This window comes from Aythya marila (assembly GCF_965140915.1).
Source record: "Aythya marila genome assembly, chromosome: 2".
Classification (NCBI taxonomy): Eukaryota; Metazoa; Chordata; class Aves; order Anseriformes; family Anatidae; genus Aythya; species Aythya marila.
The window spans coordinates 156183052-156207252 of NC_139043.1; the positions used below are offsets into that span (position 1 = coordinate 156183052).

General features: G+C 51.8%; 7 protein-coding genes across 7 annotated transcripts; 4 read left to right on the top strand and 3 right to left on the bottom strand.

Annotated features, from left to right (window-relative positions):
- Window positions 1-2915: 2915 nt before the first annotated feature.
- LOC309875774 (feather keratin 1-like) lies at window positions 2916-3221 on the bottom strand (the record flags this gene model as incomplete). Its single annotated transcript, XM_082755465.1, has 1 exon — window positions 2916-3221. One exon carries the CDS (start codon window positions 3219-3221, stop codon window positions 2916-2918), a length of 306 nt encoding a protein of 101 aa, XP_082611591.1.
- A 2047-nt stretch (window positions 3222-5268) lies between these two features.
- Window positions 5269-5589, bottom strand: LOC309874193 (feather keratin 1-like; the record flags this gene model as incomplete). The annotated part of the gene is made up of 1 exon (XM_082752142.1): window positions 5269-5589. The coding sequence occupies one exon, from the start codon at window positions 5587-5589 to the stop codon at window positions 5269-5271; it is 321 nt and encodes a 106-aa protein (XP_082608268.1).
- A 3358-nt stretch (window positions 5590-8947) lies between these two features.
- LOC309874306 (feather keratin 1-like) lies at window positions 8948-9268 on the bottom strand (the record flags this gene model as incomplete). Its single annotated transcript, XM_082752354.1, has 1 exon — window positions 8948-9268. One exon carries the CDS (start codon window positions 9266-9268, stop codon window positions 8948-8950), a length of 321 nt encoding a protein of 106 aa, XP_082608480.1.
- Window positions 9269-13000: 3732 nt separating this feature from the next.
- On the top strand, window positions 13001-13321 carry LOC309874498 (feather keratin 1-like; the record flags this gene model as incomplete). The annotated part of the gene is made up of 1 exon (XM_082752719.1): window positions 13001-13321. One exon carries the CDS (start codon window positions 13001-13003, stop codon window positions 13319-13321), a length of 321 nt encoding a protein of 106 aa, XP_082608845.1.
- Window positions 13322-15861: 2540 nt separating this feature from the next.
- Window positions 15862-16182, top strand: LOC309874535 (feather keratin 1-like; the record flags this gene model as incomplete). The annotated part of the gene is made up of 1 exon (XM_082752779.1): window positions 15862-16182. The coding sequence occupies one exon, from the start codon at window positions 15862-15864 to the stop codon at window positions 16180-16182; it is 321 nt and encodes a 106-aa protein (XP_082608905.1).
- Window positions 16183-20261: 4079 nt separating this feature from the next.
- LOC309874572 (feather keratin 1-like) lies at window positions 20262-20567 on the top strand (the record flags this gene model as incomplete). Its single annotated transcript, XM_082752834.1, has 1 exon — window positions 20262-20567. One exon carries the CDS (start codon window positions 20262-20264, stop codon window positions 20565-20567), a length of 306 nt encoding a protein of 101 aa, XP_082608960.1.
- Window positions 20568-23024: 2457 nt separating this feature from the next.
- On the top strand, window positions 23025-23360 carry LOC309874571 (feather beta keratin-like; the record flags this gene model as incomplete). Its single annotated transcript, XM_082752833.1, has 1 exon — window positions 23025-23360. One exon carries the CDS (start codon window positions 23025-23027, stop codon window positions 23358-23360), a length of 336 nt encoding a protein of 111 aa, XP_082608959.1.
- Between the last annotated feature and the right edge of the window lie 841 nt (window positions 23361-24201).

Sequence of the window (24201 nt, forward strand, 5' to 3'; positions counted from 1 at the left end):
TGCTCGCCTTGATGGGATTTCTCGGGCTGGGTGGTGTGGTCTGTGAGCGGCCCTGAGGTTCATGAAAGGCAGAGGACAAGATGGACTATGAGAAAAGTAGTCATCATATTATTGGGGATGGTGTTTGGGATTTATGTCAAGGGGGAGACCTATTTCTCTGCCCAGTGTTTAATTTTCTGGAAGATGATTTGGACATTTCGGTGACAAACTGGAGGCATGTGAGCAAAAACTGCAAAGGGTGAGTGAACATCAAGGCCTTCCACTGGTTCGCCAATGTGAGTGTTTCGTGGGCTGTCTCTCAGGTGAGTAGTGCACATTGCCGAGGAAGATGGAGAAGCTGTGCCACTGGATGTACTGAAGTGCACAGAACCTGTCAGGTTGCACCTACAAATGCTGAGAGTCTGTACTGTGTCTGGCTGGGATGTTAACTTTCCCTGCAGCAGCCCATACAGTGCTGTGCTCTGCACTTGTAGCTAGAAGAGCATTGTTATCACACCAGTGCTGTGTCTACGGCGGAGCAGTGCCGGCACATCAGGACTCTCTCTAACCCTCCTAGGGGGTGGACAAAAAGGTGAGAAGAGCAACATCACCAGGGCAGCTGACTTAAACCAGACAAAGGGATATTCCATACCATGTGGTGTCACACTCAGCAATACGAGATGGAAACAGGAAGAAGAGGGGAGGGCTGGGCTCTCATTGTGAAAACGTCGATCCTTCTCCCTAAAACAGGCTACATGCGTTGAGGCCCTGCTTCAAGGATGTGGTCAAGCATTACTCATTTGAGGGAAGTAGAGAGTAATTTCTTTCCTCTGCACCGCCACATAGCCTTTAGTTTTTATTTGTTTTGTTGTTTTTTTTTCCCTTTCCCCCTCCCTTTTCCCCTTTCCTTTATTTTCCTCTTTAGTTAGATTGTTTAGTTAATAATATTCATTTCTTAATAATAATAATTATTATTTTTCCCTTTAATTAAATTATCCTTATCTCAACCTGTGCGTTGTTCATTACTTTTCTTCTTCCCCTCCTCATCTAAGGAAGGGGGGTGAGAGAGCAGTTGTGGTGTTTAGCTGCCTAGCATGGTAAAACCACCACAGAGTCCTGGCTGATATCTTCACAAGGCTTTCAGTTTTCTTTGAAAGTTGATGGCAACTGGGTTCCTGAAGATTGCAAGAGACTCATCCCACTGTGATGTTCAACAGATGGAGAAGGAAGGTGTGGGGAACTGCAGGCTGGTTGGCCTGCCATCAGTCTCTGGGAAGGTATAGAAGTAAATCTTCTTGGGAAGCATTGCCAAGCACACAAAGGAGAAGAACGTTAAGGGGAGTATTCAGCATGGAGTTAGAGAACTGAAGTCATGCCTGGGCCTTCTCAGTGTCTTCCACATTGAAATAACTCTCCTGGTAGATGAGGGAAGATCAGCAGCTGTTGCTTATGTTGCCTTTAGTAAAGGCTTTGATGCTCCCTCCAATGACATGGTCATTCAGAAACTGAGAAAGTACAGGATTCTTTGAGAATGAGCTGGGGTTGAGGATTTGGTGAGCCCTAGATCCAGCCTCATCCCAGAGGTACAACCCTCATTCCATGACAGTGATTGCAGTGTCTTGATGGAATTTGTCAGCCATGGTGGCCAGGAAATCCTGATGGGAAAGAGAGTTATTCAGTGCATGTTGACTTCTGACTCATGCAGAAGTCCTTAGCTAGCCCAGACCTTTGGTTGGGCAAGTGAAGGGCTTGTGTCACATGCCAGAAGAACAGCAGCAGCCCATTGCTGCTGTTGTCAGCGACATAGTTGGTAGGAGAGCTCTTGTGTCCCTTTAGCTCACCATCCCCAGGGTGAAGAATTTCTTCCTTATATCTAATCTAAATCTACTCTCTTTTAGTTTAAAGCTGTTAACACTTGTCATATCACTACACGCCCTGATAAAGAGTTCCTCCCCACCTTTCCTGTAGCCTCTTCTAAGTACTAGAGGGCCTCTATACCGTCTCCTGGAGCCTTCTCTTCCCCAGGCTGACCAAGCCCGGCTCTCTCAGCCTGTGTTTGTAGCTGGAAATCCTTTCCTCTAAGGTGTCGGCCACCCCACTGAGCTTGGTGCCATGCACAAACTTGCCGAGGGCCCGCTCAATCCCACCGTGTATGTCAGGGATGAGGAGGTGAAATAAAACTGGTCCCAGGGCAGACTCCCGTGAGATAACACTCCATCCTGGTCTTCACCTGGGTATAGGGATGTTGGCTGCTTCTCCTTGAATGTGCTCATCCAGCCAATATGTTTTATGCTATGTGGTCCTTCTGTCAAATCTATGACTCTTCTTGTTTTAAAACAATGCTATATGTATGAGTGCTGTCAAGAAGCTTCTTGAACAACAACAGACTTGGGCCCTGCTGGCCTGCCGAGCCCTGCTTAATATTGAGTGAATTAGAAGGAGTGTTGGGAGCAGAAAGGAAGAGGAGACATCACAAGCTGACATGCACAAGAACTTTATTGTGGAAAAAGAGTGCAAAGGTATGAGAGCAGAATGGACCTGTTCCGTGGTGCAAGAAGTGGTGCAACCATCAGGCTGTGTCCCATGGTACAACAGATTTTCCCAGAGCCCCAAGGTCTTCCTCCACTGCAATAGAATCAACACATGGAAGGTGCTGGGTGGGTTTGTGGCTGTGAGCAAGCCATTGCAGGGGAGAGTAGTGGACATGGAAGATGGTGGTAGGAGTAGAAGGAAATGAGAGAGGATGGGCTGTCCGTGAGCCATGTGTCCAGGCAGCACGGACTGGCCCCCTTCCCTGCTAGAGTGTGGAGTGCCATGAGAAGAAGAGCCGTGGCTGGTGAGCCCATGTGCCTTGAACAGTGCAGAGGTGAATCCTCAGTCTGAGTTCTGGCTTGCATGGTGTTGCAGGCTCCTGTCAGTGGTGTTGGCATGGGTCCTTAGCAGGGGTAGCAGGCTCTTCCGCCAGAGATGCAGCCCAGGCCTCCCAGGCCAAAGCCTCCGAAGCCTCCAGAGGAGATGGGCACTCCCTGGGCGCTGAGGTTGCTGCCCACGGCAGCTGATGCAGAGGATCCAACGGCGGTGTTCTGGGGGAAGGAGCTGAGGATGGGTCCTGGCAGGGTGACCAGCACGGCAGGAGGCTGGATGACAACGCGGGAGTCCTCGCACTGCCTGACACAGGGCTCGTTGCAGCTGTTAGCCAGCGGGGTGGGTCCGCAGGGGCGGCAGATGTCGTAGCAGGACATGTCTGTGTTGTGGAGGGTGCCTGGAAGAGAGAGTGTTGGGAAGGTGAAGGGTGTTGGGGGCATGAGGAGTGGTGGTGGGGAAGGCCAAGAGAGAGGGGAGACCTGTGTTTGTGGGGAGCATGGTGTTGGGGAGATGGAAGGGCTGCTAAGTGTGGAGGCAGAGGGCAAGTGGAGAGATAGGGCCGGTGGGGTGGGTGAAGGAGGGGGCCGGGGTTCAGGCTCACCTTGTTGGTCGCAGGGGAGAAGGCGTCTGGTGCAGTGTGTGAGGGAGCGAGGTGCAGGGCCGGCTTTTATGCTGGTCCATGAGTGCCCGCGGGGCAAGAAATCCTTTGCACATGACAGCATTTGGCGTAGCTGCTCTGAAATGCCAAAGCCTGGCAAGTAATGAGGTGAGGTGTGGTGTCCTTCCCACAACGCACCTTTTTCATTACCTCCTGTTGAGGACATGTCTATTTGCCTTGGTGGCATCTTTTAAGTGAGAGTGGCTCTTTGGATGGATTTGCATGGAGAGTGCATTTGAGGGCAGTCAGCAGATGTGGCCAAAGCATGGGAGAGGTGGGGTGTCATGGAGTGAGGTCATGGCGTGTCACTCGTTTGGTGCGGTTTGCGGCTGCATTGTTTTGAGGAGGGGGCCCGATTTACTGGCATCGCCATACTGCAGGCTTGTCTGGGCTTCCCAAATGTGCTGGGCATGAGGCACAGGAATACTTATTTATGATGATGTTACCCCTCTCATTTATACTGTGTAGCCACCAGTAGGTGTAATCTCTTAGGAGTTCAGCAGAGATTTGATTAAGTTCCTCAGAATATCCTTCTGGACAAAATGTCAAGCACGCAGCTAGACTAATACCTAATGTGATGGTTGAGCAGTTGGCAGATTGGTCAGACTCAAAATGTTGTTGTAAATGGGGTTACCTTTGCCTGGCAGGGAGTCACTGTGGGGGTTCCCGAGGGCTCCATTTTGAGTAGAGAAGCCTCGCACATAGATGTTGAGAAATTAGAGGGCCGGGCTATGAGCAACAGCATGAAATTTAACAAGGGCAACTGGCGAATTCCCCATCTGAGACAGGGCAACCCTGGATCTATGTCCAGACTGGGGGAGGAGAGGCTGGAGAACGTCCCAGCATGAAAGAACATGGGTCTTGGATGCAGGTAGGGTGACCAAAACCTCATCCTTGTGTGCAGAAGACGTTCCTGGGGCACGGAGATCTTCCTGCCCTGTGATGGGAGCAGTGGAGAGGGAGTTGAGTGAGCAGCAGTGGGGCCCGAGGGACCAGCCTGAAGCTGTGTCAGGGCAGGTTCAGCTTGGATATTAGGGAAAGGCTGTTTCCCGAGAGGGTGGTTTGGCACTGGAATAGGTTCCCCATGCAGATGGCACAGCCCATCCCTGCAGACCCTACTACCAAAACCTTGCCATGTAAACCCAAAACAGTAGGGGAGTTCTTGTGGCATTTTTCGACCTGCCCTACCTATGTGTTTACCAAGCATTTGAGGGGCCTCACAAGGGCAGAGCACAGGGGGCCAATCACCTCCCACACTATGCTGGCCAATCCTCTGTTGATGCAGCACTGCATGCAGTTGGCCTTCTGGGCTGCAGGCGTGCATCTATGGATCCTGTTAAGCCTTTCATCCACCAGAACAACCCAAGTCCTTCTCCGCAGGGCTGCTCTCAATGAGTTCTTCTCCCAGTCTGTACTCCTGTTTGGGATTGCCCTGACCCACGTTTAACACTTGGACTTGTGGAACCTCATGTGGTTCATATGGGCCTTCTTCTCCAGCCCGTCCAGGTCCCTTTGAATGAAGAGCGTTGTGTGAAGAAAGGAGGAGTGTCAGGCTGGCATGCATTAGAACTTTATTGAGGAAGACTCGTGAAAAGGAAGGAGCACAAGCAGAAGGGCCCTGGTCAGAGGTGCAGGCACAGTGACCATCAGCAGCTGTGCATTTTGTGTGGAAGATATTTCCAGACCCCAGAGATCAGAGCATCCTCAGTCCATGAAGTTGGCTGCAGGGCATTGTTAGCTGCTGTCAGGGGTGTTGGCGTGGGTCCTTAGCAGGGGTAGCAGGCTCTTCTGCCAGAGAAGCAGCCCAGGCCTCCCAAGCCATAGCCTCCCAGGCCAAAGCCTCCGAAGCCGCCGGAGGAGATGGGCACTCCCTGGGCGCTGAGGTTGCTGCCCACGGCAGCTGATGCGGAGGATCCAACGGCGGTGTTCTGGGGGAAGGAGCTGAGGATGGGTCCTGGCAGGGTGACCACCACGGTGGAAGGCTGGATGGCGACGTGGGAGTCCTCGCACTGCCTGACACAGGGCTCGTTGCAGCTGTTAGCCAGCGGGGTGGGTCCGCAGGGGCGGCAGATGTCATAGCAGGACATGTCTGTGGTGTGGAGGGAGCCTGGAAGAGAGGGTGTTGGGAAGGTGGAGGGTGTTTTGAAGGTGATTAGTGTCAGGGGTGTCTGGAGCGGTGGTGAGGGAAACGAAGGGATTGGGGAGGCCTGGGTTTGCAGGTAGCATGTTGGAGGGGAGGCGGAAGGGCTGCTGAGGATGGGGACAGATGGTGTGTGGAGAGATGGTTTCGATAAGGCAGGTGAAGGAGGAAAATGGGGTTAAGACTCACCTTTTTGGTCGCAGGGGAGAAGGCTTCAGGAGGAGTGTGTGAGGGTGTGAGGCCCAGGGCCGGCTTTTATGTTGGTCCTTGAGTGCCTGCAGGGCAAGAGAGCCTCTGCGCATGACAACATTTAGCGTGAGCTGCTCTTGCATGCCATAGCCTGGCAAGTAATGAGGTGGGGTGTGGTGTCCTTCCCACAACTTGACCTTTTTATTTCCTCCTGTTGAGGACATGGTGTTAGATCCTGACGGCACCTTCAAAGTGAGAGAATTAGAGGCTGGAGCATTTCTCTGTAAGCGGCATGGGTGGGCAGGTATATGATGTGTCGAAAGGCTCATAGATGTGCGGTGTCATGAGTGAGGTCTTTGTGTGGCATTCATGTTGTGTGGCACAGACACACTGGACTTTGTGGCTGTCAGCAAGTTATTGCAATGGACAGCATAGGGCATAGAATTGGGTGCTATGAAAACAAGGAATGAGAGGTAAGTAGGTCCTACACTGGCCATATTTCCCAACTTTTCCATGTTTCCCCTTTTCCTCCAAGCTGCAGTCCTCAGAACAAGCATAGTTTTTGAAGGTTCATGTAGGGGTGGATAGATGTTGCATTCAAGACATGGGAGAGGTGCATTGTTGTCCATGAGGTCATGGTTTGGCACTCATGAGGTGTTCTCGGTGGCTTTCTTGCGAGGAGGGGGCACCCCTTGCTGACATCTCCAGCAGGTTGGTCAGTGCTTCTCAGGTATGCTGGGCGTGATGCACTACCACTTGCATCACATTCACTCCCTCCGTGCCTTCATCCTAACCCACCAGCCTGCGTTTAGCCCTTGTTTTACCCTGTTGGGTGTGCTTCATTGGTTGCTTGGTGGCCATTTTGCATGTGGAGTTTGTAGTTGAGAGAAAGTACACTCCCTGTTTTGCTCCTGGGTCCGCTGTCTGAAGAGGCAGAGCAGGGATGTTTGCATAGCAGGGTATTATAGTCGCAGGCCTGTCTCAGGGCTGACAAGACTAAGTGTGTTGGGAGCCCTGCCATGCTTCCAAAAGGGTTGTGTTGGCACCTCCATAGTGCTCCCTTTTCTGTGGCCAGCATGTCGACAGCTGGGGCTTTGGTCTCCAGCCATTTGCTGGGAGTCCCTTGGGCTGTCTGTTGAGGCCTGGGAGAGGCTGTGAGATTTGTGAGGGGCAGGCACAGACATGTGGGAGTGTCCAGAAGGTCTGGGCCCAAAGCACTGGGGTGTTCTTTGAGGTGAGTGTCAAGGGGGAATCCTATTTCTCTGTGTGGTGTTCAGTGTTGACACATACGATGTGGACGTTTCAGAGGGGAGCTGGAGGTGTGCATGCTGCTTGTGGCTGTGGACCTGAGGCCCCAGTGGTCGTGGTTACATTCTGAGGAGTGGGGAATGACAAGTGCAGCCCCTGATCTGCCAAGGTGACTGTTTTGAAGGGTTTCCCACTGCAGCTTGTTGACGAAGATGCTTGGGAGGCTGTTTGGCTGGTTATGCAGGGGTCTGTGGGACCCAGCAGACTAGACCTGCGAGTGCTGAATGTCCTGGGTGATATATTTGCAATAGCAGTTTCAGTTATTTTTGAAAGGTCATGGTGACTGGGAGAGGATCCTGAAAACTGGTAGAGACTCATCCCACTCTTTTGTTCAAGAACAGATGAAGGAGGAATTTCTGGGAAACTGCAGCCTGGTCAGCCTGATATCAGTCCCTGGGAAGGTTCTGAGGAAACCCTCCCTGAATGTATTCTCAAGTATGGAAAAGTGAAGGAGAGTAGTCAGCATGGATTTATAGAGAGTATATCCCATGTGTGCCTACACAGCATCTTCTACGTAGAAGTGACTGACATCCTACATATAGGACTCTGTGATAGTGTTTGTTGTGAAGGTGGAGGATCAGAGAGGCACAAACAACATCGATTATTGGTTCGGCACTATGCAGCATCAGGTCCCTTTGTAGATGGCTGAAACAGGCCCTTATCAAACATGGGGCAGCTGCTGGATTCTTCTCACAGAGGCCACCTCTGCAGTCCCCACTACCAAAAACCTTGCAATGTAAAAACAGTACAATAGGGGCAGCCTTGTGGTACTTTTTGACACGATCTTGAACTGTGTACTTAAACAGGGTGAGGTGGGAATCATCATAGAGTCATAGAGTGTCTCACCTTGGAAGGAACTTTAAGGATCATCTTACTCCAGCCCCCTGCCGTAGGACGGGATGTCACCCACCAGATCACGTTGGCCAAGGCCCCATCCAGGCTGCCCCTGAACTCCACGAGGGATGGGGCATTCACAGTCTTGTCTTGGCAACCTGTTCCAGTGCCTCATCACCCTCACACTGAAGAATTTCCTCCTAATATCTAGTCTAAATCTATCCTCTTTTATTTGAAGACCACTACCCCTTCTCCTATCATTATCTACAGGAGTAAAGAGACATTCTCCATCCTTTTTGAAGACCCCTTTAACTACTGAAAGACCTCAAGGAAGCCTCTGCAGAGCCTTCACTTCTCCAGGCTGAACATCCCCAGCTCTCTGAGCCTTCTTTCACAGGAGAGCTGCTCAAGGTGGAGCCTCACGAGAACAGAAAAGAGGGGGGCAATCAACTCCCTCGCTATGCTGATTACTGCTCTGTTGATGCAGCACTGCATGCAGTTGGCCTTCTGGGCTGCAGTCATGCATTGCTGGATCCTGTTGAGCCTTTCATCCACCAGAACAACCCAAGTCCTTATCTGCAGGGCTGCTCTCAATGAGTTCTTCTCCCAGTCTGTACTCCTGTCTGGGACTGGCCTGACCCAGTTACACCACGCTGCACTTGGACTTGTTCAACCTCATTCTGTTCTGATTGGCATGCTTCTCCAGCCTGTCTAGGTTCCTTTGGATGAAGAGCATTGGGTGAAAAAGGAGGAGTGTCAGGCTGGCATGCATTAGAACTTTATTGAGGAAGACTCGTGAAAAGGAAGGAGCACAAGCAGCAGGGCCCTGGTCAGAGGTGCAGGCACAGTGACCATTAGCAGCTGTGCATTTTGTGTGGAAGGTATTCCCAGACCCTGGAGATCAGAGCATCCTCAGTCCCTGAAGTTGGTTGCAGGGCATTGTTAGCTGCTGTCAGGGGTGTTGGCGTGGGTCCTTAGCAGGGGTAGCAGGCTCTTCTGCCAGAGAAGCAGCCCAGGCCTCCCAAGCCATAGCCTCCAAGGCCAAAGCCTCCGAAGCCGCCGGAGGAGATGGGCACTCCCTGGGCGCTGAGGTTGCTGCCCACGGCAGCTGATGCGGAGGATCCAACGGCGGTGTTCTGGGGGAAGGAGCTGAGGATGGGTCCTGGCAGGGTGACCACCACGGTGGAAGGCTGGATGGCAACGTGGGAGTCCTCGCACTGCCTGACACAGGGCTCGTTGCAGCTGTTAGCCAGCGGGGTGGGTCCGCAGGGGCGGCAGATGTCGTAGCAGGACATGTCTGTGGTGTGGAGGGTGCCTGGAAGTGAGGCTGTTGGGAATGTGTATGGTGTTGGGGGTGTGAGGAGTGGTGCCTAGGTAGGCAAGGGGAGCGGGGAGGACTCTGCTTGTGGGGATCCTGGTGGTTGGGAGGCGGAAGGGCTGCTGGGGCTGGGGGCAGAGACTGTGTGGAGAGATGGGTCTGATGGGTAAGGAGAAGGAGGGGATCGGGGCTAAGGCTCACCTTGTTGGTCACAGGGGCGAAGGCGTCAGGAGGAGTGTGTGAGGGTGCGAGACACAGGGCCAGCTTTTATGCTGCTCCTTGAGTGCCCACAGGCAAGAGAATCTCTGCGCATGACAGCATATGGCATGACCTGCTCTTACATGCCAAAGCCTGGCAAGTAATGAGGTGGGGTGTGGTGTCCTTCCCACAACTTGACCTTTTCATTTCCTCCTGTTGAGGACATGGTATTAGATCCTGACGGCACCTTCAAAGTGAGAGTATTAGAGGCTTCTGCATTTCTCTGAAAGTTGCATGGGAGGACAGGTAGATGATTTTTGCGAAAGGCTGGTTGAGGTGCGGTGTCATGAATGAGGTCTTTGCATGGCATTCATGTGGTGTGGCACAACCACACTGGGCTTTGTGGCTGTGAGCCAGTCATTGCAGTGGAGAGCAGAGAGGGGGACAATCAACTCCCTCACTATGCTGGTTACTGCTCTGTTGATGCAGCACTGCATGCAGTTCGCCTTCTGGGATGCAGGTGTGCATCTGTGGATCCTGTTGAGCCTTTCATCCAGCAGAACAACCCAAGTCCTTCTCTGCAGGGCTGCTCTCAATGAGTTCTTCTCCCAGTCTGTACTCCTGTCTGGGATTGGCCTGACCCAGGTGCAGCACGCTGCACTTGGACTTGTTGAACCTCATGCAATTCACATGGTCCTGCTTCTCTAGCCCGTCTGGGTTCCATTGGATGAAGATATTTGTGTGAAGAAAGGAGGAGTGTCAGCCTGGCATGCATTAGAACTTTTAGATTAGAACTATCATAGAAGACTCGTGAAAAGGATTCTATGAGAAAGAGCTGCAGTTGAGGATTTGGTGAGCCCAAGATCCCACCTCATCCCAGAGGTACAACCCTCATTCCATGACACTGATTGCAGTGTCTTGATGGTATTTGTCAGGGGTGGTGGCCAGGAAATCCTGATGGAAAAGAGTTACTCAGTGTGTGCTGACTTCTGACCCATGCAGAAGTCCCTTAGCTAGCCAAGACCTTTGGTTGGGCAAGTGAAGGGCTTGTGTCACATGCCAGAAGAACAGGAGCAGCCCATTGCTGCTGTTGTCAGTGACATACTTGGTAAGAGAGGTCTTGTGTCCCTTTTCATACACTTCTACAACTCCAGAGGATCTAGACCTGTGAGGCTCTCAGTTCACAGTTCTCAGTGAGTTCTCAGTTTCTGAATGGCCATGAACTTCTCAGTTTCTGAACTGAGTTTCAGAACTTCTCAGTTTCTGAATGACCATGTCATTGGAGGGAGCATCAAAGCCTTTACTAAAGGCAATGTAAGCAACAGCCACAGCTCTTTCCTCATCTACCAGGAGAGTTATTTCAATGCAGAAGACACTGAGAAGGCCCAGGCATGACTTCAGTTCTCTAACTCCATGCTGAATACTCCCCTTCACGTTCTTCTCCTTTGTGTGCTCGGCAATGCTTCCCAAGAAGATTTCCTTCTGCACTTTCCCAGAGACTGATGGCAGGCCAACCAGCCTGCAGTTCCCCACACCTTCCTTCTCCATCTGTTGAACATCACAGTGGGATGAGTCTCTTGCAATCTTCAGGAACCCAGTTGCCATCAACTTTCAAAGAAAGCTGAAAGCCTTGTGAAGATATCAGGCTGGACTCTATGGTGGTTTTACCGCGCTAGGCAGCTAAACACCACAACCTCTCTCTCATTCCCCCTTCTTAGATGAGGAAGGGAAGAAGAAAAGTAAATAACAACACGCAGGTTGAGATAAGGATAGTTTAATTAAAGGGGAAAATAATAATAATAATAAATAAGGAAAGAATATTATTAACTAAACAATCTAACTAAAGAGGAAAAAAAAAAAGGAAAGGGGAAAAAGGAGGGCAAAAGGGATAAAAAAGGAGAAAAAAAATATAAAAATTAAGTCTGTGTGGCAGTGCAGAGGAAAGAAATCACTCTCTACTTCTCTCAAATGAGCGATGCTGGACCATGTCCTTGAAGCAGGGCCTCAATGTACGTAGGCCGTGTTCGGGAGGAAGACTGAAGTTCTCACAATGAGAGCCCAACACTCACTCTTCTTTTTGTTTCCATTTTTATTGCTGAGTGTGACACCACATGGTATGGAATATCCCTTTGTCTGGTTTAAGTCAGCTGCCCTGGTGATGTTGCTCTTCTCACCTTTTTGTCCACCCCCTAGGAGGGTTAGAGAGAGTCCTGATGTGCCAGCACTGCTCCGCCGTAGACACAGCACTGGTGTGATAACACTGCTGTTCTAGCTACAAGTGCAGAGCACAGCACTGTATGGGCTGCTGCAGGGAAAGGTAACATCCCAGCCAGACACAGTACAAACACTCAGCATTTGTAGGTGCAACCTGACAGGTCCTCTTCACTTCAGTACATCCAGTGGCAATGCCTCCCTATATTCCAAAGCAACATGCACTACTCACCTGTTGGACAGCCTGCAAAACGTTCACCTTGGCTAACCAGTTGAATGCCTTCGGAGTTTTAGCTCACATGCACTAGTTCTGCCTCAAATGTCCAAATCATCTTTCAGAAAATCAAACACTGCGCAGAGAAATAGGTTTCCCCCTTGAAACAAATTCCAAATATCCCAAATAACGCAATGGCTGCCAGCTAGCCATTTTTCACACTCGTTCTTCTCTTCTGCCTTTCATGAAAATCAGAACCACTCCCAGACCACACGACCCAGCCTGAGAAATCCCATCAAGCTGACTGTCAACCCTAGGGTTTTCTCTAGGGACTTTAGGTTTGGAGGAAAGGAGGGGAAGCCTATGCTGTCAAGAAACAAGGCCAGTGTAGGACCTATTCACCTCTCATTCCTTCTTTTCATAGCATCTTCTTCTATGCCCAATACTCTCCACTGCAGTGACATGCTCAGTGAGACAAAGCCCAGTGAAGCTGGGCCACACCACATGAACGCTATGCAAAGACCTCACTAATGACACCGCAGCTCATCCAGCCTCTGGCCACATCATCTACTTGCCCTCCCATGCACCTTTCAGAGAAATGCTCCAGCCTCTAATTCTCTCACTTTGAAGGTTCTGTCAGCATCTAACACCATGTCCTCAACAGGAGGACATGAAAAGGTCAAGTTGTGGGAAGGACACCACACCTCAACTCATTACTTGCCAGGCTTTGGAATGGAAGAGCAGCTCACGCCAAATGTTGTCATGCGCAGAGGCTCTCTTGCCCTGCAGGCACTCACGGACCAGCATAAAAGCCGGCCGTGCACCTCGCTCCCTCACACACTCCTTCCGACACCTTCTCCTCTGCGACCAACAAGGTGAGACTGAACCCCGATCCCCTCCTTCACCCGCCTCCCCACATACTCTCTACCCCCAGCCTCAGCAGCCCTTCTACCTCCCCACCACCATGCTCTCATAAAATCCCAGGTCTCCCCGCTCCCCTTGCCTACCTAGGCACCGCTCCTCACGCCCCCAGCACCCTCCACCTTCCCAACAGCCTCTCTTCCAGGCACCCTTCACAAGACAGACATGTCCTGCTTCGACATCTGCCGCCCCTGCGGACCCACCCCGCTGGCTAACAGCTGCAACGAGCCCTGTGTCAGGCAGTGCGAGGACTCCCACGTCGCCATCCAGCCTTCCACTGTGGTGGTCACCCTGCCAGGACCCATCCTCAGCTCCTTCCCCCAGAACACCGCCGTTGGATCCTCCGCATCAGCTGCTGTGGGCAGCAACCTCAGCGCCCAGGGAGTGCCCATCTCCTCCGGTGGCTTCGGAGGCTTTGGCCTTGGAGGCTATGGCCTGGGAGGCCTGGGCTGCTTCTCTGGCAGAAGAGCCTGCTACCCCTGCTAAGGACCCACACCAACACCCCTGACAGCAGCTAACAATGCCCTGCAACCAACTTCATGGACTGAGGATGCTCTGATCTCCGGGGTCTGGGAATACCTTCCACACAAAATGCACAGCTGCTGATGGTCACTGTGCCTGCACCTCTGACCAAGGCCATTCTGCTTGTGCTCCTTCCTTTTCATGAGTCTTCCTCAATAAAGTTCTAATGCATGCCAGCCTGACACTCCTTTCTTCACACAATGCTGTTCATTCAAAGGGACGTGGACGGGCTGGAGAAGCAGGCCCATGTGAACCACATGAGGTTCAACAAGTCCAAGTGTTAAACGTGGGTCAGGGCAATCCCAGATAGGAGTACAGACTGGGAGAAGAACTCATTGAGAGCAGCCCTGCAGATAAGGACTTGGGTTGTTCTGGTGGATGAAAGAATCACAGAATCACAGAATCACAGAATTTCTAGGTTGGAAGAGACCTCAAGATCATCGAGTCCAACCTCTGACCTAACGCTAACAGTCCCCACTAAACCATATCCCTAAGCTCTACATCTAAACGTCTTTTAAAGACTTCCAGGGATGGTGACTCCACCACTTCCCTGGGCAGCCTGTTCCAGTGTCTAACAACCCTTTCGGTAAAGAAGTCCTTCCTAACATCCAACCTAAAACTCCCCTGGTGCAACTTTAGCCCATTCCCCCTCGTCCTGTCACCAGGCACGTGGGAGAACAGGCCAACCCCCACCTCACTACAGCCTCCTTTAAGGTATGTGTAGAGAGCAATAAGGTCGCCCCTGAGCCTCCTTTTCTCCAGGCTGAACAAGCCCAGCTCCCTCAGCCGCTCCTCATAGGACTTGTTCTCCAGGCCCCTCACCAGCTTCATCGCCCTTCTCTGGACCCGCTCAAGCACCTCGATATCCTTCTTGTAGTGGCTCAATAGGATCCAGCAGTGCACAACTGCAGCCCAGAAGGCCAACTGCATGCAGTGCTGCATCAACAGAGGACTAGCCAGCATAGTGAGGGAGGTGATTGGCCCCCTGTGCTCTGCCCTTGTGAGGCCCCTCAAATGCTTGGTAAACACATAGGTAGGGCAGGTCGAAAAATGCCACAAGAACTCCCCTACTGTTTTGGGTTTACATGGCAAGGTTTTGGTAGTAGGGTCTGCAGGGATGGGCTGTGCCATCTGCATGGGGAACCTATTCCAGTGCCAAACCACCCTCTCGGGAAACAGCCTTTCCCTAATATCCAAGCTGAACCTGCCCTGACACAGCTTCAGGCTGGTCCCTCGGGCCCCACTGCTGCTCACTCAACTCCCTCTCCACTGCTCCCATCACAGGGCAGGAAGATCTCCGTGCCCCAGGAACGTCTTCTGCACACAAGGATGAGGTTTTGGTCACCCTACCTGCATCCAAGACCCATGTTCTTTCATGCTGGGACGTTCTCCAGCCTCTCCTCCCCCAGTCTGGAAATAGATCCAGGGTTGCCCTGTCTCAGATGGGGAATTCGCCAGTTGCCCTTGTTAAATTTCATGCTGTTGCTCATAGCCCGGCCCTCTAATTTCTCAACATCTATGTGCCAGGCTTCTCTACTCAAAATGGAGCCCTCGGGAACCCCCACAGTGACTCCCTGCCAGGCACAGGTAACCCCATTTACAACTACATTTTGAGTCTGACCAATCTGCCAACTGCTCAACCATCACATTAGGTATTAGTCTAGCTGCGTGCTTGACATTTTGTCCAGAAGGATATTCTGAGGAACTTAATCAAATCTCTGCTGAACTCCTAAGAGATTACACCTACTGGTGGCTACACATTATAAATGAGAGGGGTAACATAATCATAAATAAGTATTCCTGTGCCTCATGCCCAGCACATCTGGGAAGCCCAGACCAGCCTGCTGTATGGCGATGCCAGCAAATAGGGCCCCCTCCTCACAACAATGCAGCCACAAACCTCAACACACAAGTGACACGCCATGACCTCACTCCATGACACCCCACCTCTCCCATGCTATGGCCACGTCTGCTGACTGCCCTCAAATGCACTCTCCATGCAAATCCATCCAAAGAGCCACTCTCACTTAGAAGCTGCCGCCATGGCCAAATAGACATGTCCTCAGCAGGAAGAAATGAAAAGGGTGCGTTGTGGGTTGGACAAAACACCTCAACTCATTATTTGCCAGGCTTTGTTGTTTAAGAAGAGCTCACGCCAAATGTTGTCATGCACAAAGGGTTAATTGCCCCGCAGGCACTCAAGGACCAGCATAAAAGCCAGCCCTGTGCCTCGCTCTCTCACACACTCCTTCTGAAGCCTTCTCCCCTGCGACAAACAAGGTGAGCCCGAACCCCACTCCCATCCTTCACCTACCCGACCAACCTTATCTCCCCACACAGCCTCTCCCCCCAGCCTCAGCAGCCCTTTTGCCTCCCCAATGCCATGCTCCCCACAACAGTAGGCCTCCCTGCTCCCTTGGCCTCCTCCAGCAGTGCTCCACACACCCCTAAAACCCTCTGCTTTCCCAACACCCTCTCTTCCAGGCTCCCTCCACACCACAGACATGTCCTGCTACGACATCTGCCGCCCCTGCGGACCCACCCCGCTGGCTAACAGCTGCAACGAGCCCTGTGTCAGGCAGTGCGAGGACTCCCACGTCGCCATCCAGCCTTCCACCGTCGTGGTCACCCTGCCAGGACCCATCCTCAGCTCCTTCCCCCAGAACACCGCCGTTGGATCCTCCGCATCAGCTGCCGTGGGCAGCAACCTCAGCGCCCAGGGAGTGCCCATCTCCTCCGGCGGCTTCGGAGGCTTTGGCCTTGGAGGCTATGGCTTGGGAGGCCTGGGCTGCTTCTCTGGCAGAAGAGCCTGCTACCCCTGCTAAGGACCCACACCAACACCCCTGACAGCAGCTAACAATGCCCTGCAACCAACTTCAGGGACTGAGGATGCTCTGATCTCCGGGGTCTGGAAATATCTTCCACACAAAATGCACAGCTGCTGATGGTCACTGTGCCTGCACCTCTGACCAGGGCCCTTCTTTTTGTGTTCCTTCCTTTTCACGAGTCTTCCTCAATAAAGTTCTAATGCATGCCAGACTGACACTCCTCCTTTCTTCACCCAATGCTCTTCATCCAAAGGAACCTAGACAGGCTGGAGAAGCAGGCCAATCAGAACTGAATGAGGTTCAACAAGTCCAAGTGCAGCGTGGTGTAACTGCGTCAGGCCAATCCCAGACAGGAGTACAGACTAGGAGAAGAACTCACTGAGAGCAGCCCTGCAGAAAATGACTTGGGTTGTTCTGGTGGATGAAAGGTTTGAACAGGACCCAGCAGTGCACGCCTGCAGCCCACAAAGCCCACAGCATCCTGGGCTGCATCAACAGAGGTGTGACCTTCAGGTCAAGGGAGGTGATTGTTCCCCTCTACTCTGTCCTTATGAGGCCCCACATGGAGTACTACCTGAAGCTTTATGGCCCACAGCACAAGGGGGAATGGTCTCCAAATAAAGAGGATAGATTTAGACTAGACATTAGGAGGAAATTCTTTACTGTGGGGGTGGTGAGGCACTGGAACAGGGTGCCAAGAGAAGTAGTAGATGGCCCATCCCTGGAGGTGTTCAAGGCCAGGCTACATGGGGCCTTGGCCAGACTGATCTGGTGGGTGCCATGCTTTCCTATGGCAGGGCTTTGGAGTTAGGAGATCCTTATATTCCCTTCCAAGACAAGCCATTCTGTGATTCTTTGATGATTCCCACTTCACCCTGTACAAACGCAGGAGAGAAGAGGCAGCGGCCCGTGGAGAGCCCCTGTAGGAATAGACCCCTGGGACAGAGCTGCAGGTTGTGGAGAGGAGCCCATGCAGGAGCAGGGGATCTGGGGAGAGCTGCTCCTTGTGGAGGACCCATGCTGGAGCAGTTTGCTCCTGATATATGAACCCTGTGGTACGGAGTCATATTGAAGCTGTTCTTGAAGAGCTGCTGCCTGTGGGAAGCCCACATAGGCTCGGTTCGGGAAGGATGGCATCCTTTCGGAAGGACCCTTGTGGAGCAGGCACAGAGAGGGACTATGAAGGAACGGCGGACACGAAGCAACAAGAACTGACTGCAGCCCACATTGGTCCTTCCCCTACGCCGCTCAAGTGGAGGAGGTGGAATGGGGTGGATGAAGTAGATATCTTTAGTTTGTTTGTGTTTTGCTTCTTTCTCACTGCTCTAGCTTGTTAGTAATAGATAACATGTTTTATTTATCTCCCTGTGCTTCAGCTTGTTCTGACCATGACTAACACTGCTGAGTGATCTCCCAGTTCTTATGTCAACCCTTGAGCCCTTTTCATTGTATCTTCTCCCCCTTTCCCTTTGAGAAGGGGGAGTGAGAAAGCAGTTATGGCAGAGTTCAGCTGCCCAGCTAGGTGAAACCACCACACCTGGCGAGGATGTCACCAACATCACCACAAGTGGGCACCACCTGGGCTTTCAGCGCATCACCCAAGACCTACATGTGCCCAGCTAAAGCCTTGGGCACATTAAGGCTCTTCTTCTATGCCCTCTGAAGCAATCTGCCCATGTCAGCACATCCTTGACTGCTTTCTTCTGCAACATCATCCTACACCTTCACAACAAACGCTATCACAGAGTCATGTATGTGACATATATGTAAGACATCAGTCAATTCTATGTAGAAGACTCTGCGGAGGCACACATGGAATTTGCTCTTTGTAAATCCATGGTGACTCTTCTCCATCACTTCTCTGTGCTTGAGAATACATTCTGGGAGGATTTCCTTCAGAGCCTTTCCAGATACCTTGAGAAACAAGGTTGTGTTTTTGCAAGAGAAGGTGTTTTCGCACCGTAAAATTTCACTAAACTTGCATATTCAAAAGCGATTGGGCAGGCATGACAGTAGCTTTACAGTGGGGAGTATGGTAAGAACATAAGGGGAAGGTCCTACTGTCCCAAAATAAGCAAGATAGCTAGAAAAACAGGACGAGCAGTGCAAAATCAGTAAAAACAAAAAATTGCGATCCCTCTGGTCATGAAAGAAGAAGGGGAAAAAAATGAAAAGGAGAAATTAAAGTTTGGTCAAATAAAATTGGACATATATGGTATAGAAAGGCGTCAAGTAGCTTGTGAACCTGTAGTATGCATCCAGTGAGGAAACGGGAGAAACCAGGCATTGGGTACTAGGGAATACAAGTGATTATGATATACTTTTCCAGTGTACTCCTGCTTCCAGGATGCACACCATTGCAATCGCAAATAAAACAGCTACACAGAAGACCCTGCCTGGGAAAATTATTGAGATTTTTGTCACAACACTGATGTCAGGCTGCCCAGGCTGCAGATTCACAGAAATTCTTACTTCATCTGCTCTCAAACAGAAGAATGGGATGACTTTCTTCCAGTTTAAAAGAACCTCTCCCAGTCACCATGACCTTTCAAAGATAACTGAAACTGCTATTGCAAACATATCACCTGGGACATTCAGTGTTTGCAGGTGCAGCATGTCAGGTCCCACAGACTCCTGCATAACCAGCTATACAGACTCCCCAGCATCTTCGTCAACAAGCTCCAGTGAGACAGCCTAAAAAAACACTCACCATAGCAGATCAGGGGCTGCACTTGGAATTCCCCACTCCTCAGAATGCAACAACGACCAAGGAAGCATCAGGTCCACAGCCACAAGCAGCATGCACACCTCCAGCTCCCCTCTGAAACGTCCACATTGTATGTGTCAACACTGAAAACCATGCACAGAAATTGCATTCCCCCTTGAAATTCAACTCAAAGAACACCCCAGTGCTTTGGGCCCAGACCTTCTGGACACTCCCACATGTCTGTGCCTGCCCCTCACAAATCTCACAGCCTCTCCCAGGCCTCAACAGACAGCCCAAGGGATTCCCACCAAACTGCATTAGCCCAAAGCCCTTGCTCTCAACGTGCTGGCCACAGAAAAGGGAGCTCAATGGAGGCGCCAACGCAACCCTTTGGGAAGTATGGCAGGGCCCCCAATACACTTAGTCTTGTCAGCCCTGAGACAGGCCCGCAACTACAACACCCTGCTATGCAAACACCTCTTCTCTGCCTCTTTGGACTGCGGCCCCAGGGACAAGACAGGGGTCTTGCTCCCATACACTTGCTCCCACATACAGCCTCTATGTGCACGATTGCCACCAAGACAACAATGAAGCACACCCAACGGGAAAGACAAGGGCTAAACACAGGCTGGTGAGTTGGGATGAAGGCACGGAGGGAGTGAATGTGATGCAAGTGGTAGCGCATCACGCCCAGCATACCTGAGAAGCACTGGCCAACCTACTGTGGATGCCAACAAGGGGGGCCTCCTCCTCACAACAAAGCCAACGACGACACCTCATGAGTGCCAAACTATGACCTCATGGACAACAACGCACCTCTCCCATGTCTTCAATGCAACATCTATCCACCCCTACATGAACCTTCAAAAGCTATTCTTCGGTCTTTAATACTCTCACTTGAAATGTTCCGCCACTTCCAACATCTTGAACAGGAAGAAATGCAGGCAGAACATTGTGGGGAGATCATACACCACCTCATTACTTGAGGGGTTGTGGCATGTAAGAGTAACTCACACCAAATTCTGTCATGCGCAAAGGCTCTCTCACCTCACGGATACTCGGGGACCAGAATAAAAGCCAGCCCTGCGCCTCGCACCCTCATACTCTCATCCTGACACCTTCTCCCCTGCACCCAACAAGGTGAGTCTGAACTCTGCTCCGCTCCTTCACCCACAACACCTTGAACATCTCTCCACAAACCTTCTGTCCCCAGCCTCAACAGCCCCTCCACCTCCCAACCACCAGGCTTTCCATAGCCCCACTCTGGGCCTTTCCACTCCCTTGGCCTACCCCGGAACTGCTCTTCATGCCACCAACACCCTACGCCTTCACAATACCCTCTCTTCCAGGGACCCTCCACAACACAGACATGTCCTGCTACGACATCTGCCGCCCCTGCGGACCCACCCCGCTGGCTAACAGCTGCAACGAGCCCTGTGTCAGGCAGTGCGAGGACTCCCACGTCGTCATCCAGCCTCCTACCGTGCTGGTCACCCTGCCAGGACCCATCCTCAGCTCCTTCCCCCAGAACACCGCCGTTGGATCCTCCGCATCAGCTGCCGTGGGCAGCAACCTCAGCGCCCAGGGAGTGCCCATCTCCTCTGGTGGCTTTGGAGGCTTTGGCCTGGGAGGCTTGGGCTGCATCTCTGGCGGAAGAGCCTGCTACCCCTGCTAAGGTCACATGCCAATATCCCTGACAGTAGCCTCCAACACCATGCCAGCCAGCTCTCGGTCTGAGGACCCAATTCCTTGCTGTCCATGGCATACGAGCTGACAAGCCACAGCTCGTCATTCCATGGCACAGCAAAGCAAGCAAGCAAGGAAGGGGACAGCCCTTGCTGTCAGGAAACATGGCCAACATACCTCCTTCTTTCTTCCTCTTTCTTCTTTCCATAGCACCACCACCTACCACCACTACTCTCTGCTGCAATGCCTTGCTCACTAGCATAGTCCCTCGGGAACCTTTCTGGGGCTGCTCCCACCATGGGTAGGGAGACTTAAGGGCTCTGGGAAAATCCGCTGTATGCAAGGACATAGGTTAGTGGTCATCCTCCAGCCACCTCAGAATGTGCATCTCCCACATGACTTTCCCTCTGTTTCATGTTTTCCTCAATAAAATCAATCTGCATCCCAAATCCTGAGATGCCTCTTCATTATTTCTTCTCCCAACGCTCTTCAAAATTCACCCGATAAAAAGAGCAAACACCAGGGCTGAAGTGGCCATCTGGCCCCAAGTCTCTTGGTGTTCAAAAAGTATTTGGACAATGCTCTTACATATCTCCTTGGCACTAAAATGGAAAGACATGATGGGCCACTCAGCAGATAAGGAATTGCCTGCACGGTCACATTCCAAGATTTGCGCTCAACAGCTTGGTGCCCAGGTGGGGACCAGGGAGGAGTGGTGATCCTCTGGAGTCTCTATTGAGACCAGTATTATTTCACCGAGTTGTCCCTCACACGGACACCACACGTATAGTGCAAGACTCTGGTGGATGTGGATGCATCTTTGTGCCGTCGCTGACCCACAAGTTCTCAAGCTGCCGGCCTGACGTGCTTCCTTTTCCCTTCTTCTTCCCACTTCCCTCAGCACAGAGGCAAAGCTCTAGAGGTCATCGGGATAGGTTGAAAAGGGCCACAACACCTTCAAATACATCACCCAAGACTTACAAGTGACCAAACACAAGCTTCATCATTCTAAAGCCCTTCTGCCCATGCCTTCTGAAACAATTTCCCCTCATTAGCACACCCTACAGCTGCTTTCTTTTGCACCAAGATTGTACACAGTGTCCGATCACAAAGTGACCAGCCTGCAGTTCCCCACACCTTTCTTCTGCATCTGTTGAACATCACAGTGGGATGAACGTCTTCCAGTCTTCAGGAACCCAGTTGCTATCAACTTTCAAAAAAAGATGAAAGTAGCCTTCTGAAGATATCTGCCAGGACTCTCAGCATTTGTAGGAGCAACCTGACAGGTCCTGTGCACTTCAGTACATCCAGTGGCACAGCTTCTCTGTCTTCCTCGGCAACATGCACTACTCACCTGAGAGACAGCCCACAAAACACTCACCTTGGCTGACCACTGGAAGGCCTTGATGTTCATTCACCCTTTGCAGGTTTTGCTCGCATGCCTCCAGTTTGTCACCGAAATGTCCAAATCATCTTCCAGAAAATTAAACACTGGGCAGAGAAATAGGTTTCCCCCTTGACACAAATCCCAAACATCATCTCCAATAGTATGCTGACTACCTGCTGGTCCTTTCTCATAGTCCATCTTGTCCTCTGCCTTTCATGAACCTCAGGGCTGCTCACAGACCACACCACCCAGCCCGAGAAATCCCATCAAGCAGAGCATCAAGCCTTGTGTTCTCTGGGGACTTCAGCTTTGGAGGAAAAGGGGAAACATGGAAAAGGCAGGAAACACAGCCAGGGTAGGACCTACTCATCTCTTGTTCCTTCTTTTCATAGCATCTTCTTCTATGCCCAATGCTCTCCACTCCAATGACTTGCCTACAGCCACAAAGCCCAGTGTGGCTGGGCCACACCACATGAATGCCACGCAAAGACGTCACTCATGACACTGCACTTCATGCAGTCTTTGGACACAACATACACTTGACTTCACATGCAACTTTCAGAGAAATGCCCCAGTCTCTAATTCTGTCACTTTGAAGGTAATGCCAGGACCCAATACCATGTCCTCAACAGGAGGAAATGAGAAGGTCAAGTTGTGGGAAGGACACCACACCCCACCTCATTACTTGCCAGGCTTTGGAATGGAAGAGCAGCTCACGCCAAATGTTGTCATGCGCAGAGGCTCTCTCACCCTGCGGGCACTCAAGGAGCAGCATAAAAGCCGGCCGTGCACCTCGCTCCCTCACACACTCCACCAGACACCTTCTCCCCTGTGACCAACAAGGTGAGCCTTAGCCCCGATCCCCTCCTTCTCCTAACCCATTGGAACCACACACCTTCTGGACCCAGCCTCAGTAGCCCTTCCACCTCCCAACCACCATGCTCCCCACAAACACAGACCTCCCCACTCTCTTTGCCTTCCCGATCACTGATCCTCACACCCAAAACACCCTCATCCTTCAGAACACCCTCTCTTCCAGGCACCCTCCACAACACAGACATGTCCTGCTACGACATCTGCCGCCCCTGCGGACCCACCCCGCTGGCTAACAGCTGCAACGAGCCCTGTGTCAGGCAGTGCGAGGACTCCCGCGTTGTCATCCAGCCTTCCACCGTGGTGGTCACCCTGCCAGGACCCATCCTCAGCTCCTTCCCCCAGAACACCGCCGTTGGATCCTCCGCATCAGCTGCCGTGGGAAGCAACCTCAGCGCCCAGGGAGTGCCCATCTCCTCTGGGGGATTCGGAGGCTTTGGCCTTGGAGGCTATGGCCTTGGAGGCTATGGCTTGGGAGGCCTGGGCTGCTTCTCTGGCAGAAGAGCCTGCTACCCCTGCTAAGGGCCCACGCCAACACCTCTGACAGCAGCTAACAATGCCCTGCAGCCAACTTCAGGGACTGAGGATGCTCTGATCTCCGGGGTCTGGAAATATCTTCCACACAAAATGCACAGCTGCTGATGGTCACTGTGCCTGCACCTCTGACCAGGGCCCTGCTGCTTGTGCTCCTTTCTTTTCACGAGTCTTCCTCAATAAAGTTCTAATGCATACCAGCCTGACACTCCTCCTCTCTTCACACAACAATCTTCATTCAAAAGGACCTGGACGGGCTGGAGAAGCAGGCCCATGTAAACCACATGAGGTTCAACAAGTCCAAGTGCAAGGTGCTGCCACTGTTTCAAGGCATTCCCAGACAGGAGTACAGACTGGGAGAAGAACTCATTGAGAGCAGCCCTGCAGAGAAGGACTTCGGTTGTTCTGGTGGATGAAAGGCTTAGCAGGATCCAGCAATGCATGACTGCAGCCCAGAAGGCCAACTGCATCATGGGCTGCATCAACAGAGCAGTAACCAGCATAGTGAGGGAGTTGATTGTCCCCCTCTTTTCTGTCCTCATGAGGCTCCACCTTGAGCAGCTCTCCTACGAAACACGGCTCAGAGAACTGGGGATGTTCAGCCTGGAGTAGTGAACGCTCTGCGGAGGCTTCCTTGAGGTCTTTCAATAGTTAAAGGGGTCTTCACAAAGGATGGAGAATGTCTCTTTACTCCTGTAGATAATGATTCGACAAGGGGGGAATGGTCTTCAAATAAAAGAGGATAGATTTAGACTAGACATTAGGAAGAAATTCTTCAGTGTGAGGGTGATTAAGCACTGGAACAGGTTCTCAAGACAAGACTTTGAAT